The following is a 16724-nucleotide window of genomic DNA, read 5'->3' on the forward strand; positions in this document are numbered from 1 at the left end:
TGAGGAAATTTGTTTTTCATTTGTATAGGAGCCCCCCCTCCTAAAGTGGGGAGGGGTCCTAATTCACCATAGAAAATATTCTTGCCTACAAAAACACCAACATGCTAAATTTGGTTTCATTTGCTTGATTGGTTCTAGAGTTATGAGGAAATTTGTATTTAGTTTGGGAGCCCCCCTCCTAAAGTGGGGAGGGGTCCCAACTCATCATAAACAAAATTTTTGTTTCCAAAAACACACACATGCCAAATTTGGTTCCATTTGCTTGATTAGTTCTCGAGTTATGAGGAAATTTGTATTTCATTTGTACAGGAGCCCCCCCTCTTAAAGTGGGGAGGGGTCCTAATTCACCGTAGAAAATTTTCTTGCCCTCGAAAACCTTCACATGCCAAATTTGGTTCCATTTGCTTGATTAGTTCTCGAGTTATGAGGAAATTTGTATGGAAGCCCCCCCCCCCTCTTAAAAAGGAGAGGAGTTATAATTCCCCTTATAAATAGGGGAGGGGTCTCAATTTACCATAGAATAAATTCTTGTCACCGAAAACACCCACATGCCAAATTTTGTTCTATTTGCTTGATTAGTTCTCGAGTTAAGCAGAAATTTGTGTTTCATTTGTATGGGAGCCCCCCCTCTTCGTGGGGAAGGGGTCTCTAACCATCACTAAAACTTTTCCTGGCCACAAAAACCTCTACATGCAAATTTTCACGCCGATTGGTTCAGTAGTATACGATTCTATAAGGAATATACGGACAGACAGACAGAAATCCTTTTTTCTACGTATAGATAAATGCTTTCTCGATACGGCAAAATAAATATTTGGCAGCACTGGTGCTCCAAAATGATATTTTTTTCGAATTCCTTGGGTAATTACCTTTAAAAATGTGAAAATAGTGCCTTTCTAGACCCAATACTTCCGGAGATATAAGCAAAAGAACATAAGAGGTTTTGACAAAAAAGGGTATTTTCCTTAAAAATTTCCATTAATCGAGGGAATGTCCGATCGGCACTAAATTTTCGATTTTTGCTTTCTGACCGAAAACGAACAATCTGGTAAAATTTGGTACAAATTCGTGAAGGTCGATTACACGGGGCTCGGACACTTCGCGTGGAATTACCCATATTTATAAACCAAGTTTCGAAAATCGAGCATATATCTAATGTTTCAATTTACACACTTGATTCACTCAGCAGCAGCTATCGATGAATTTAGGTGTGTAGGTGATTTTGACGCCCTAGATACAAAATACTGTCGCAGTGTTTTTTATATTTAATGCCTTTCTGTTATACATTACTGGCTGACCCGACAAACTTCATATTGCCACAAATTTAACCTTGTTGTACATAAATCCTGAATCTCGGATGACCTTTATCACAATCTCGGGTTTTACAAGTTTCTGAGAAGTTCATGGATGTTTTAATATACAAATTTTCCTCACAGAAAACGACTCCCCCCATTGCTTAGCCTGATAAAATAAAGCAAATAGAGATATTTAAGATAATTTTTGATATACGAGTTGGTGTTGGCTGTGCTCCTGGTGAACGAATTCGCTAGGGAGTTTCTGGTTAGCAAGCCATCTCTGGGTGTGGGAAGCTGAATCAGTCGTACATCACGACGAATACCATCAATGGGCCAACAGCCTTTCCTAGCTGAGTTTCCAACATACGACGGCTGGCTTGTTAGACCAGCGTCGTACCTCGAGGCCAAGTGGCACGCTATTCATGTATTTTTCAGTATATTGGACGGTATGAACAGCACAATGAGTAGTTTTTCCAGAAGAGTCGTTTATCTCAATATCTCCAAAAGAAAGAAAAAAGAATGCAAAAGAAAGACATTTTAATATTGTCAATTGCAAGGAAAATTGTACCATCCAAAGTGCGATATCGCTCATAAAAGTGCTATTTTGCATTAAATCGTTTCGGTCTCTTCGGCGCCCTTATTGCTTGAAATATAACGAAAAAGTGCGCCGAAGATACCGAAACGATTTAATGCAAAATAGCACTTTTATGAGCGATATCACACTTTGGATGGTACATTTATCCTTGCAATCAGCAATATATTTAAACAGCGAACTTAGCAGAGACTTTGCGGATGCGGAGAGCAATTAAAAGTCAACTTTACACTTGATTGCTGTATATATTCTGAATCGCTAATTACACTTTGATTACAGCTAAACTTTCTAATATCGAAATCGATCAACATCATTAATATAAATGACAGCTAGATGGGTTCGGACATCTAAGCCGACTATTACACTCTGTGTGATCACTAACCGAACTGTATGTATAGAGCTTTCTGACAGGTCAAGCACCCACACTAGTGAACACGAAATACGCGTGTATACTTGATATTTGCCTCATTTTGGTGAAGAGCTGATGCCTGTTTGCCTCATTTTCAAGCACCGAAACGATGTTTTGTTAGAAAATTTGTTCGAAGTGTTACGTCTGTTAGTCTGTGGTATACTTTTGGTTCTGGATGTTTTGATTAAATGAACGGCATATGGCACTTTAAAATCTTTAATTATTCAAAAAGCTGGCAAACTAGCAGAAATGTAAACATTGTAATGTTGGTGGCATTAGCACAATCAGATCAAAACATGAACGTGTCAGAAACACAGATTTGTTGATTAAGGCTCAAACTATTTTTATTGTCACAACTCATCAAAATTGACATATAACGATACAAAATGCAATACCCAAGTAAATAAACTCGATAAGTGATTTCATCTGCACCGGTCACAATTTTTCAGTCTGTATGTTCTCAATGTTGCCAAAGAGCAAACATACATAATTAATATGCTGATAAACAAATCAGCCATTCAGCATGCTTCCTGCTACGATACGTGTACGGTAAAATTTGAAAATAATTAACATAACATGATCGGCACCAAAAAGACTCCTTCGTTCGCTAATTTACATAATTGAAAACGATTAATTCAATGCCGCAGTCGTCTACGGCGAACTGGATCTGATCGGTGGTCAAACATGATTATGTGTGAACAAGGAGAAAATGCCACAAACTGCACATAGAAAAAATACTACCGCATCACATAATCGACACTGGCATTCCGACAAAATATGTTCCCTTTGATGTTGCGGTGCGATCTCTTTTGGCTTGAATGTGTAATAAATTATGCTTTATTATTGCTCTCGACACTGGTTGTGACGGTATGCCACCTAGAAGGAAGCTCATTATGGGAGCATACGTGCTACATATCGTATGTTGTTGGAAAATTGAACCACACTCAACAATAGTGATCGCCGTGAAAAATAAGCAGCATCCTTTTACAATGCTGAAACCTCCTTCCACACAAACCCGGCTCTTTCATCCACGCCGCTTCGTCTTTTAGGCGTAGCATTCGTTCATTCATTTTCTTTTTTTTAACGAACCGTAACAAATCTTTCGTATTCATATTGATTGTATATATTTCTATTTTTTACTCGCTCATTTTCGTGAATTTGCTTCGTACCACAAATTGAAAGTATGGACATTGTTTCGCTCTTAGCAAACTTATTTTTTATGCAAATTTACTAATGTAGCAAGAATAATAGTTTTTTTAAATTAACTATTTAGCTTGTCAAGAAAACGTAGATAAACCAATCACATGGAAATACACTCTTTGCTACCCGCAACTACATCAACCCTCAAAATAAACTGCATTATAACATTACGCAAAGATCGATCGATCGTTCGATAGACGTTCGTCGTAGCAACAAGCGAGCTCGTGGGTCATTCTTCGCCTCTATACACCGTTCTCTTACACGCCGCCAAAGATGGTTCTTAGCACCCGCCGTACGAAAACTCCGAGTGCTCGTAGGTCCTCTTCTAGCAGTGTCCACGTTTCGTATCCGTAGAGGACAACCGGTCTAATTAACAGTTTGTACAGTATGCACTTTGTACGGGGGCTCAGATTGTTCGACCGCAAGTGTTTGTAAAGTCCATAGTAAACCGGACTTCCACTGATAATACGACTTTTTAATTTCACGGCTGGTATTGTTGTCCTCTGTTACCAGTGAGACAAGCCATACGAACTCTTCGATTACCACGATACTGCCCAAGCGGGCGCTTGATTCCGGCGCCAGCATATACTTCGTTTTAGACGTATTTATCTTCAACCCAATCCTCTCTGCTTCGCGTTTTAGCCTGGTGTACTGATCCTCCATCTTCTCAAATGTTCTGCAGACAGCATTAACGTCGTCAGCAAAGCAGCCCCGCATTTCGATCGCCGCTCGTCTTATAACACCTTCAAGTGCAATGTTGAATAGCAGGCAGGAAGATCCTTGTCAAAGTCCCCTTCCTCATTCGAATGGGTCCGACATTCAACCCGAGAATGTCACACAGCACTGGAACCCATCTATCGCAGCCATGATAAGTCTAGTAAGCTTATCCGGAAAGCCGTTTTCATCCAGAATTTTCCGTAGCTCTTGTCGGTTTGCACGTTTATGCGCCTTTGAAATCAATGAACAGGTAATGCATGGGGACTCGAAACTCGCAGCACTTCTGGAGGATCTGCCACAAGGTGAAGATTTGGTCGATTTGGGCTTCGTCTATCAAAATGCATCGATCGGAATTTTCCCGAAGAAGGGTATACAAGATCCTTGAAGCTTTTCGAGTAAATTTACTGTGAAGAAGTTCTTTTAGGTGCTCGTTGTTTCTTGTAGATTCTGATGTTGTGGCGCTTCTTGATATTTTACTCACTTCCGATGCTTATGTTCATATTTTTAGTAATATCACAAACAGAATACGTATCATTTGATGTTAAGAGGTGAATTGCTTTGAGCTCCTTACTCCGGCTCACTGGTCCCTTCCTGCGTCGGGTTTAGTCATACTGCAAGTTCCAAGTAGACGTAAAAAGCAAAGCATATGTGCAAAAATTCATTTTCGGAACTTGGCCTAACGCTTTTTACTCGACAGACCTCGCAGCCAGCTATTAAAGTACAAGCACAGACTAACAGACGTAACACTTCGAACAAATTTTCTAACAAAACATCGTTTCATTGACATCCCTAAAACTTGGAAAAAACACTAGCATCACCTGGTGTAGTCTTCGCGTTACGCAGAGCAGGTCGCTATAAATTTAGCAATGCTATAAATTTACTTGTATATTATCTGACAACAGCGCCAGCGCAGGGGAGCGGCGTTCTCGCGCAGCGACTGTTGTTTGAGTCTTGACTTAAGTGAAAATTTGAAATGGTCGTTTTTATTGGCGATGGAATGGAGCTCCAGTGTTACGTCTGTCAGTCTGTGGTACAAGCCTCTTCCAATCATGCGATTCGAACACGCGACAACTGGCTTGTTCCAGTGTTGTACCTCGAGGACAATGGGAAGCTCCAAGTAGACAAAACCGAGTTTTTTCGAAAAAAAGGAACTCTGAACAGAAATAACATTTTAAAAGAACTGGGACTGTGTGACTAAGTGAATTTATAATCTCATACATATGTATTACTTCTTTTGTTTTCATCGCATTTTTAATGAAATAAAAGCGCCTGAATAAGTCTGAAGCATAATAAATCAGATTTCGTTCTGCCTTTTCAGGCTTGCTGAAAAATTTAAAATAAAGCTTAGGTAGACTGCCCGTAAGCCTTGCTGAAGAATTTAAAATAAACTGCACTAATTAAAAACTAAAACGATAAATAATATGCAAATTTTATTTAATTATTTTCTCAATTTGATGATCTTTCATATGCAACTAACGTGCATGCATAGACATGTGAAGTAAACGGAAAGTTTAAACAATCTTTATAGCCATCCACAGCTTACTACAAAGTTACCGTTACAAGTGGTTACTTTAAAATTAGTTAAATAAATAATGTTAACCCTTCTTTCAAACTATTTAAATTTCAACAGACACTTATAAAAAATGGCCAATACAAGTGGTGTTTTTTAACGACTGAAGTCACAAATGTTAAATGATACATGTTAAACAATTACACATTGCAGGGTCAATAAATTCATTAGTGTCAACGGTTGAATGAACAATTATGACTCCTGTATGTTTCAAACTCTGCGATATTGAAGGGATAAAAATGAGCATTTGAGATGGAAATGCAAAACAGACTTAATGTGTTTCATTGCAATTGAATGCGATATTTATTTTATTTGCAGGATCACCAGAGATGGCTTTTGTCCACGCTTTGGCAGCAGCTGCTGCTGCCAGCTTTATTGCTCGCGCCTGCCGAGACGGACAGTTAGCCTCATGTGGATGTTCCCGGAGCTCTCGTCCATCACAGTTACACGAAGATTGGACATGGGGCGGTTGCGGTGACGACATGGAATTTGGCTACAAGTAAGTATAACTGAACGGTTGTTATTTCGGCACTGGTTTTGCTATATTTGATATAATAATTCATGTCAACAATTTTCGGTAGCACTAACGGCAATGCATATCAAATTGACGTTCCATACCATTAGCTGCTTCGCTTGCTGTTGGATGGTTGGGTTGCCTCGCTGAAGAGATGTAATAATTCTACATTCTCGATGACACTTGATGTCGGAAACACTAACAGTTTTTATGTGATATGCTCACATTATGCCATCATCCGTTCCAAAATCTGACACTCCTTGTTTGCTTTCCCTGGCTCAGGGTTTGTATCATTGAGCACAAATTTTTGTTCGCAATGCACATAATCTATAACTACTTACTTGAAGTAATCCCATGCTGGTTGGTACGTCAATTGTCCATTGATACATAAGTATCAGATATGGCGTGGTCTCGTTCTATTTGTCAAAATGCTGGAATTAGGACCGTGGGTTACATATTTGTCCGTGAGTGCTGGTTTAGCCGGCAATGGCTTTTCGTCTCCGTCGTAAGGTTGAGGCCAAAAACTCCACGGTATTACTACACTAAGAGACGCAAGAAAATCTGAGAGGCTCTTGAGTGCACCCTCATTGGAAAATAAAAACCAGCCTATCCCATCCACACGCTCTCCCAGATCGTTTGTACAAGTGTAATACGAACTGCAAACTTTCCCAGACAGGGGTACATAAATTACAGTTGAAGCTGTTTTTAATATCCGCAAAATATGACTCGGAAGTATCAAAGCCCCTACTGATTGGGCATTTTGCTTAGCAGTTGTCATTCCGTGCTCCAAGTCAAATATAATAAAACTGGAACAATGTTATAGGTCAGTTAATCCGTACTACCTCGATTTGTATGTGCGTATGATTTTAAAAACATTTCATGTGTTACTGCAATAGCAATATATTGAATACGCATTAGCATAAAACAATAAAAATATAAAATGCTTAATTTCACATCCACGTTTATTAGGTTCCATTGTACCAGAGTTCTTTATAACTTTATTAGCATAATTAAATCTCTTTTGTAGAAATTGTACTTTGCTATAAATAAACAAAAATCCAGTAATTTTTTGATATCGTATACAAGCAAGCATAGCCTGACACGTACTCAGGGGAAGAGTGGTGGCCCCCTCCCTTCCATGTAATTATTTTGACAGAAATTGTTTTTGTTTTTAAATTGTATCCATATTTTTGTCGTTTACAACTACTATACATAGAAATAGAACTGGTCGCTTAATATGGGAGTGAAGAGAATCCTCATGGCATTGCGAAACTTCATTATATGTTGCAAATGTCAATATTTGATGATATTTAGAGCCGGTGGAACAAACGCTATATAAGCTGTTATACAATAAACATATTCTCACCAGCAAATACGTAACAGTTAATTATGACCGCTACAATAACATGATCAGCGACTTTTTTTGTACACAATTGAGTGCCATTAATGTAGAGTAGCTGTGGTTTCAACTAGACGGCGTAACATATCACACCGCACATGCAACAACTGATTTTCAAACGTTCAACGACCGGAAAATTTCGCGTAATGGACCCTTATCAGCATCTTTGGTGGTGCAAGTCAAGTGACAGGTCATTCCAGGTCGACTCTCTAATGGCTTTATCTGCTGCCAGTTCAACACTTATTTCCGGTTGTACGCCGATAATTTTTTAGGATGCCTTCGGGAATGATGGTACACCGGACTTCTGCCAAGCTGATCATGACGGAATCAGATCCGCCATTTCTCGCGTTGGGTGGCAGACAATAAACTCTGCTACACGTATTGTCGACGCCGTCGCCGTGTTCCAGCGAACAATCTTAAACGTGATTAGTAAATTTGTACCCGAAGCCCACCCGCCTTCGAAACCTCCTTGGTCGAATAATCACCTACGCAGACTAAAACGGCTGAGGGCTAGAATACTACGGGATACTGCTGCAATCGTTCTCACCTTACAAAACAGGAATTCAACCGTGCGAGTAACGACCACAAGAATCTCAACAGATTTCTGTACCAACGATATGTTCTCCGTACGCAGGCATCTCTGTATAGGCATCCAAAGCGATTTGGGCTTTTCGTAAATTCTAAGAAGAAAGAGTCTGGTCTGCCAACGTCAGTTCACCTTGGGGAACAAGTAGCCAACTCTGAACTTGAGAAGTGCGATCTTTTCGGCCAACACTTTAGGAATTCGTTCAACGAACGCTCTGCCTCACCTGCAGAAGACGCCATTGCCATTAACGACTGTCGTAGTGATGTTTTTGAGTTCCGTCCATTTCACGTCACGTCTGCACTCCAAAAGTTAATGCTTTCTTATGCTGCTGGTCCCGATGGCATTCCAGCGTTCATTCTAAAGTTGTGCTCGGAGGTGTGAATTACTCCACTTACAAAACTGTTTAACAGGTCACTGCAAGAGAGCAAATTTCATAAACTGTGGAAATCCTCATTTATGTTACCTGTTCACAAGAATGGTAATAAGAGAGACGTTCGGATTTACAGACGTATCACCGCTTTATGCTGCTGTTTTTGTGATTATTATCAATGAGACGCTTTTCTGCTCATCTATGAATTACGTTTCAACTGCTCAGCGTGGATTCTATCCCAAGCGGTCTGTTGCGACTAATTTGATCAAATTTGCACACAAGTTGATGCTGTCTACACTGATCTCAAGGCAGCATTTGATCGAGTGGATCACGTAAATCTGTTAAGCAAACTAGAGAAACTTGGAGTCGCCTGGTTCAGATCCTATCTAATAAACCGATCGCTTCGCGTTAAGATCGGAGCTTCGTGTTCCGAAGTGTTTACGAATGTTTCGGGTGTTCCCCAGGGTAGTAATCTTGGGCCACCTTTCAATTATCAATTATCTTCTACACTGACGGTTCTAAATTAAACAACAGAGTCGGAGCTGGGTTAACGGGTCTCGGAGTCAACATATCAATATCTATAGGCCAATGGCCGACTGTATTTCAAGCAGAAATACAGGCAATAATTGAATGTGCTACAGTTTGTTTGCGGCGAAATTATAGACATGCAAATATATGTATATTTTCTGACAGCCAGGCTGCATGAAAAGCGCTGAAGTCAGTATCATGTTCATCGAATATGGTTGGGGAATGGTTTGGGAATGCATTCAATTGCTACAGCAGGTGGCTAAAAAAAGTACAGTAAGTTTTTTTTTGGGTGCCTGGGCACTGCGGAATTGAAGGCAATGACAAAGCGGATCAATTGGCAAAAGCTGGATCGATTAAACCTTTCATAGGGCTTTTGCTACACACACATGCAAGACGTCTGTTAGGCACACATTGCATCTTTTCCTATTCGATGCAGCAAAAACGCGTTGCATAAAATGATCATTTTTTCTGAAACTATTTATCCATTCAAAACAATTAATGTTTAAATCAACCAAGAAATGTACCCTGATATACATATTAACATTTAGCAACTAATATTTTAGCGAGTTGGTCTTAAATCGGCGACTCAAAAATACGGCTTTCGGACGCAGCATGCCGCATAGCCAAAGTTCAAAATAACTGAATTGATTTATTGATTTTAGTGTAATTTATTGTTTTCTTGTCCGAATGTAATCGCTGGCTATTGATATTTGTTCAGTTTTAACCCGCTAACATGGTTAATAGTTACATTTTTGATAATTTCAACCGCGATTTAGCTTGTTTGTTGAAAATAGATTTGTTATTTAGTAAACAGATATATTACCTTGCTATACATATAACGCAAACAGTAATTTCTGTTTTAAATTAAGAAATTAAATTATTTAAAAAATCTCGCCCTTCCCAGCCCGTATAGTTTATATGGAGCTGTCACTTTTGCCTGCCCAACAGCTCTCCAATACATTTGCACTCTGCAAACACCCTATTGGACCAGAACCATTATGTGGGGCCTCAACATGTACCCTTAGAATGGAATTGAGTAACTGGGAAAAATCAATGATAAATGGCATATGGAAAAATAATTTAACAGCTCGCGAATCAAAGCGATTTATATCACCTGACAAAACAGTAACTCAGAGATTTCTTAGTCTATCTAAAAAAGATTTACGTACTTTCTGTTAATATTTTTTAGAAACGGTGATTCTACAATTGATAAAGGGACGGTAGGGGAAAGTAATGAAAATTTTTTTGATGTGAAAGGGAAAGAGCGGGAAAGTGAGGGGGGTTGGTTGCTACGCTTAACAAGTAGTCATTATGACTCCTACCTTTTGTCCAATGCTGGAAGGTGAATGGGTCGAACCAAGCTATAATCTAAGATTATAACCGGATTTGAATCCACAACACCCGCCAGGGCATGTGGCTCGCTGGTACCCGTGTACCTATGAACCACAGAGGCGCTGGACAAAAGGAGACTGCAAAAGACACAAAAGGTTTTAGACACAGGCTGTGCCTCTTCCTCCGTCTACTGTAGATAACCTGTGTTCCGTTTTAGACCAGCGTAGATTGTCTACGCCGTTCCAAGGTGTTTAGGGTCTACGAAGGGTTGGCTGCTTTTGCTGAAGTTCGATGCCCGCTCACACTTTCAATAGCGATGTTGAATAGCATACGGGACAGTTCATCGAGCGTCTCGAAAAAGCTCAAGAGTGCTACCGAAACACGCGCGTAGCACATCACTCGCTTCGGGGAAGCTATGATTCGTTTTCTTAGTTTGTCTGAATAACCGTTCTTGTACACTAACCGTCATAGCGCTTCGCGCTCAACTGTATCGTAAGCTGCCTTGAAATACACGCAAATATGATACGTGGGCATATTGTTCTCCCGACATGAAGAAATTATTTGAGTGTGAAAATTTGATCCGTAGTAGCTCGCCTGGTACAGCCCTACGAATTCTCTTGCTGTTGGGGATAAGCGACGTAACGTAAATGTAAGAGATCATGTGATCACGATCACTGATGGTTTCTTGTAATTTTTTGTGGAATTCTGCCGGGAATCTTTCCTTTTTGAGTACTCTCAGGATGACGATCTTAACGTAATTAATGTTAATGGCGAACAACTTGTACGTCACCTCCAGCTGCGCGTAGAAGCCTTCCTTCTCGTCGTCGGGCCTACTTCCGTGAGACAGTTGTAAAGTATGCTACAACTACGAAACTGAACATATAAAATCGGGCATCTAGATGATATCTATGAAGACGATATAACCTATTTTGTTAGGGATATCATACGAAAACAGAACTTAAGAATTACACAGGTCTGCATAAAAAAAATGCACAGGATTTTTCAACTGATTCTTATAAATTTTTGTCCGCTGTATTCAGAAATAATAATAAAAATTGTCCATCACGTCACGTTTTCATGCAATACTTGTTGAATAATCTTAGTTGGTTTTAGACATAAAGCAGTAGAAATATCCCGGAAGTAATTTATAACAACTAATCATTACATCAGAATTGTATTTATTAATCTAAACCCTTCCATGTTTTGAAGAAAACCGTATATCATGGGGAAACTACGGAGAATATTATTTTAAAGCAGGTTTGGTGCGCTCAAATACACCCAATTGCGCTCAGTCGACTGTATTGCCTTATACAAGCAAATTCGGTAAAAGTCATATATGAAACATTTTAATGCAATCTACCATCTTTCTGAATTAAGTATTCCATTATTTTTTGTATTTACGCAGTAATAATGTTGCAACTTTATCCATAGCGCAAACAAACGTTCTATTTATATAACAAGATTTAAAAGCCGTTTCTATTATAAATGGAACAAATAATGCACTACCCTATTCAGCAAAATTGTAGATTACATTCAGTTCTACAAATGCTTCATACATGTTTTTTACAGATTTTGCTTCTGTGAGGCACTGCAGCTGAATGTGCGTAAGTGAGCGTACGTGAGTACAGTAACCCTGTGTTGAAGACAAAAATAAATAGTAAAGATAAAATATTTCAGCCCAGTAGTATTTTTTCTGTATTTATTAGGTAAAAATTTACAAAAATAATCAAAAAAGATCTTATTTAGGTTTTTTATGACGGATCTGCGATAGTAATTTTCCACCTAATTTGTGACTTTTCCATATTAGAAGCATAATTTGCAAAAAATCTGTACGTGATGGAGAAAAACGGAAATCAGTTTTGGATTCAGCACCCCAAAAAAAACATATAATTCACCTAAAATATCTCATGCATCTGAAAAAAAATTGTTTGCAGACCTGTGTATTTGTATTTCAATTTCTTCAGTAAAGCAGGATTTCATTTGGAACATCAGGATTTTTCATTGTAAATTTTAGGACACCAGGACAACGCATGCAAAAACAGGACATGTCCTGGTAAATCAGGACGTGTGGTCACCCTACCCTTTAGGCAAAGTTGGTAAAGTAATTATAAAGAAATAAATATGAGACAGTACCGCCGTGTTAATGAGAAGCTTGCGGCAGTAAATACGGCACTTTTACTGAAGAAAATAATAAAATTTATCTGCATTTTAACAGAACTCTTAGTGAGGAGCGTAGCCAAAAAATTTTCTTGGGGGAGGGGGGTCTTACAAAAAAAAATTATTCAAGAAATGGGGGATTATTTTCAGTTAAAAACTATTTAGGGTGAAATTGAGTGTTCTTCATTTGATAAAAAAAATGGAATTGAAATAAAATAAGACAAATGTTAAAATGTTGCCTCTCAGTTGGTATCGAGGTATGTAGGAATCTTGGCTGGGAGAGGCTGTAAGAGTTTATAGGTTCGAGTCTCTTGGAAACGCAGCCAGGGCCGAAACAATCTTAGCCTAACTTATCCTGCATGCTTTTCAAGATCGCTCTAATTCGACAAACAGATATCGAAACAAGAAGTACATGATTTTTAGTACATGTAACAAGCTACGCTGGCTACGCGCTTTGATATTAAAGCCAGAATCTTTGCCACGGTGGTAACTATTTGCGCTAGACTGAAAGCGGAGGCTTGGAGGATTGGGTGTAAAATAAATGCGTCGAAGACCAAATACATGTATGGTAGAGGCTCAAACGAGACCAACGTGCGTTTTTCGTGGACGTTAATTGTTGATAGCGACGAACCAGAAGTGGTAGATGAACTCGTGTATGTGGGATCGCTGGTGGCCACGGACAACACAAATGAGGTGATCCAGCAACGTATTCAAGCAGGACATTAAGCCTACTTCGCCCTTCGTAAAACGGCACAATCAAGAGGCATAAGAGGCCGTACGAAGCTGTATACAAACCCCCTTCTAGATCAATAGTTTTTAGGGATTTGACAATGCGTACTGAGGACATACGCGCTCTTGTGGACGGTATTTGGTGGAGTGAGTACAAGCTGAAAGTGAAGAGTGACGGAGGCGCATAAATCAAGGGCAACAGACACTGCTTGAGGAGATTACTAATGGATTTGGCGATAGTCGGTAAGCTACGATGAACCGGACACGTCATAAGGAAACACCCAAAACAGAGGGACTCAACGTGCGATATGATTTGCCCGACTCTAAACCGACATTTTTTTATTTTTTATACAAAAAAAACTACAACTGCAGAAACGCCTGGGAAATGGGCGACGAGTAATCCAAGATCGAGTTGAATGAAGCTTAAAACAGCTCGAACCCGGGGTGGCTCTAAGCTACTGACGAAGACAACGAGGATCGTACAACCAGCCCCGCACATTTTCTTGAGCACTAAACCTGGACCCGGCATAGTCGAAACAAATAAATGAAGCTGACTTTCTCTTACCTTCGCATCATACACGAAAGCACTGGTTTCATTTGATGAACAGAACGTTTCGAGCAAGCGTCAGCTGAAGTTGGTGACTGTTTCAAGTGACGGCAACTGAAAGTCAGGAACGAACACGATTTGTCGATGTTGCCTAGGTTAAATATTACATGCGTTATTTTAAAGGAAATGTTACTCAAATTCAATTCATTCAATGCGTTAGAAGTAACTGACCATCTACTGAATATTTGATAGAAAAGTGAAAATGAAACTTTAAAACCGGTCGTCATGCTGAAGTGAAACCCGCTTTACTGACGCTGATTGAAACCAGCTTTGAAGCGAAGCAGTGTTTCTTCAGTTGAAACCGAAGCTTCATTGCTTCATTGTCGAGTGACGATTTGCAATTGAAAGTGACGTTGTCGGGCCCTGCTCTAAACTGATGGCTTTCAAGCATGAAAGTGTAGAACAAATTTTCTTCTGGGGGGTCTGAACCACCAACCTAACTAACAAGAGTAACAGATTATATAAAAGATTACAGTTTTCACTGACTAAGTTTCCTAAACTTAATACTTTCACACCTGGGACAACAATGAGATATGTAATATGTATTTTTTCTTTAGTTGTCCTTGCGAAAATATGCACATTCGAAAACAATCAACAAATCAAGAACAACACTACTGCTGTTATTCTGCTGTTGTCTTGTTACCTTACAGAAATCAAAGATTGCTTTTATAACCAACTCTTCCTGTTTTATCAATTCGATCCCTTGTTCTGAATAGCACATCTTTGCCACGACACAATACATTCTCTTTTTCCCATTCTTCCACTGAAGTGGCAAACACGCTCATACATAGATATAAACATAGTTTAGGTTTAAAAAAATTTCGGCCTGGTGGAAGGAGGAAACTTTGTCACTTTTTTTCTAGAAGAAAGTAATCGAAATGAGGTAAAAAGATGGTGTATTTAACTGTCGTCCCTGTCTGTGAAACTAGGTGACCAAGAAGAAAATGTAATTTTTACTATTTAATGATTGAAAACGAAAATTATATTTAAAAATACGTAATTGCTACATCTATTATGAATTCCCCATTTGGCCGGCCGCCAGCACAGCTAGGGCTATATGGGATCTATTATGAATTGATCGGTATCCAAACCATCAAAATCCATTCATAATTGGCGGAGCTATTTGCGTTCAAAATCTTTCATATTTTCGTGACGGTAACTAGTATTTAAATAATGGAATGATACTCTGCGGTCCTACGTCAATAACCGAATAATAAGTCTAAATATGGTTCGTCTACCTTCAACCGAGAAACTATATGTGTACATTCATACTAAACTGCGAATAAAACAAAACATAATAATATACGTGCTAAGAAGCATCACATTTTCTTTCGTTATAGTGACAATATTATTTTTTGCACCTGGGCACCAATTTCGGAGCTGATTGATACGTATCAATTATTATACGACAGAATGAAATATTGAGTATTGTGATAATAATATAAGCTTGTCAGTTGTCAGATTGATTTTCTCAAAACGACTAATTGCAAATGCCCAAAACAGCTGTTACTACAAACTATCATATTACTATTACATAAGGTATGAAAATTTAAAATTGTTGAGGGATTCAATTGTGTATTCCAACCATTTCTACCATTCGATTATAAATTATCCGAAGGTATTTAAAATTGGGTATGAACGAAATTGAACGATAAGCCATTCCAAAAATAAAACCCGATTTAATCCACCTAGTGGTGAAAGGAACCTTTGTTATACGGTCTGACTTACTATTTGAGATAGAAATCGACACGTCTTCGGAACATAATTCATCTATTGGTTATCATTGCGTAGTGCATTGGTTTACAAATTTTTATTGAAAATTGAATAAGTTTACAAAATTTGAACAAAATAGGAACATTTTTAAATTTTGGTAGATCCTTTTTTCATGAAATTGCTGAGTAAGGATAAGTAAGTTGTTATTAATCTGAGTAAGTGCAAATAAAAGTAAGCTGTAAGAGAAAATCTTATCCTTTAGCATATACATTGTCTAGTAAAGGTCTAGTTTATAGGTTTTTGAACTATGCATTCTATTTGAATCACATCAATAGAGTTTTCTTGAATAATTTTCATCAATTTTCATTAACTCACGCTGTTGTATTTTATACACCACTTGTAGGTTTTTCAATGCCATATTGTTATAAAGTTACAAATCGTTGTTTAACTAACGTATATTCTTCAACAAACTTATTGTGAGCAAAATATCATAATTATTCAATGCATTAATAATTTAAATTGGGAAAATTTATGCAGCAAAACTATCAGCAAATGTAAAACGTTTAAGATGTATCCGTCTGCTGGTAGTCGAGTAATTCGGAGTCAAAATTAGGGTATTCTTTATAATCAAACTTCTACAGTTCCTAAACAAGCAAACATACAGGTATACTATGTTCAGCAAAGTTGTGTATTCTTACTTTTTGTACAATTTTGTAGTACATGAAAAAGTCATACAACAATTACAAAAAGAGTAAAAATAGAAAAACTGATTTTACAAATTCATATACAATAAATAAGATATTTTCATCTTCGCTGCAGAGATAGAAGGTTACTATCTTTAGCAAAATTTCTTGTAATAATATGCTCTATAACTTTGCAGAACACATCAATGTGTTATATTGACACTGAAGAAAAATATTTTTTTAATTTCACTTTTAGGAGGATTAATCAAAATTTAAATTCCACCAGACGATAGAGCTTTCAATTTCAAGAAACTCTTCCAAAT

At 38.3% G+C, this 16724-nt stretch overlaps 1 protein-coding gene across 1 annotated transcript in view; it reads left to right on the plus strand.

The window, feature by feature from the left end:
* LOC128741561 (protein Wnt-5) overlaps positions 1 to 16724 on the plus strand; it is a 107049-nt gene that overhangs the window by 78177 nt on the left and 12148 nt on the right. The window contains exon 4 of the mRNA XM_053837476.1: positions 6102 to 6282. Coding sequence (XP_053693451.1) covers positions 6102 to 6282 — 181 coding nt within the window. The remainder of the gene's footprint in view (positions 1 to 6101; positions 6283 to 16724) is intronic.

Source organism: Sabethes cyaneus, chromosome 3, assembly GCF_943734655.1.
Source record: "Sabethes cyaneus chromosome 3, idSabCyanKW18_F2, whole genome shotgun sequence".
In the NCBI taxonomy this organism is placed as follows: domain Eukaryota; kingdom Metazoa; phylum Arthropoda; class Insecta; order Diptera; family Culicidae; genus Sabethes; species Sabethes cyaneus.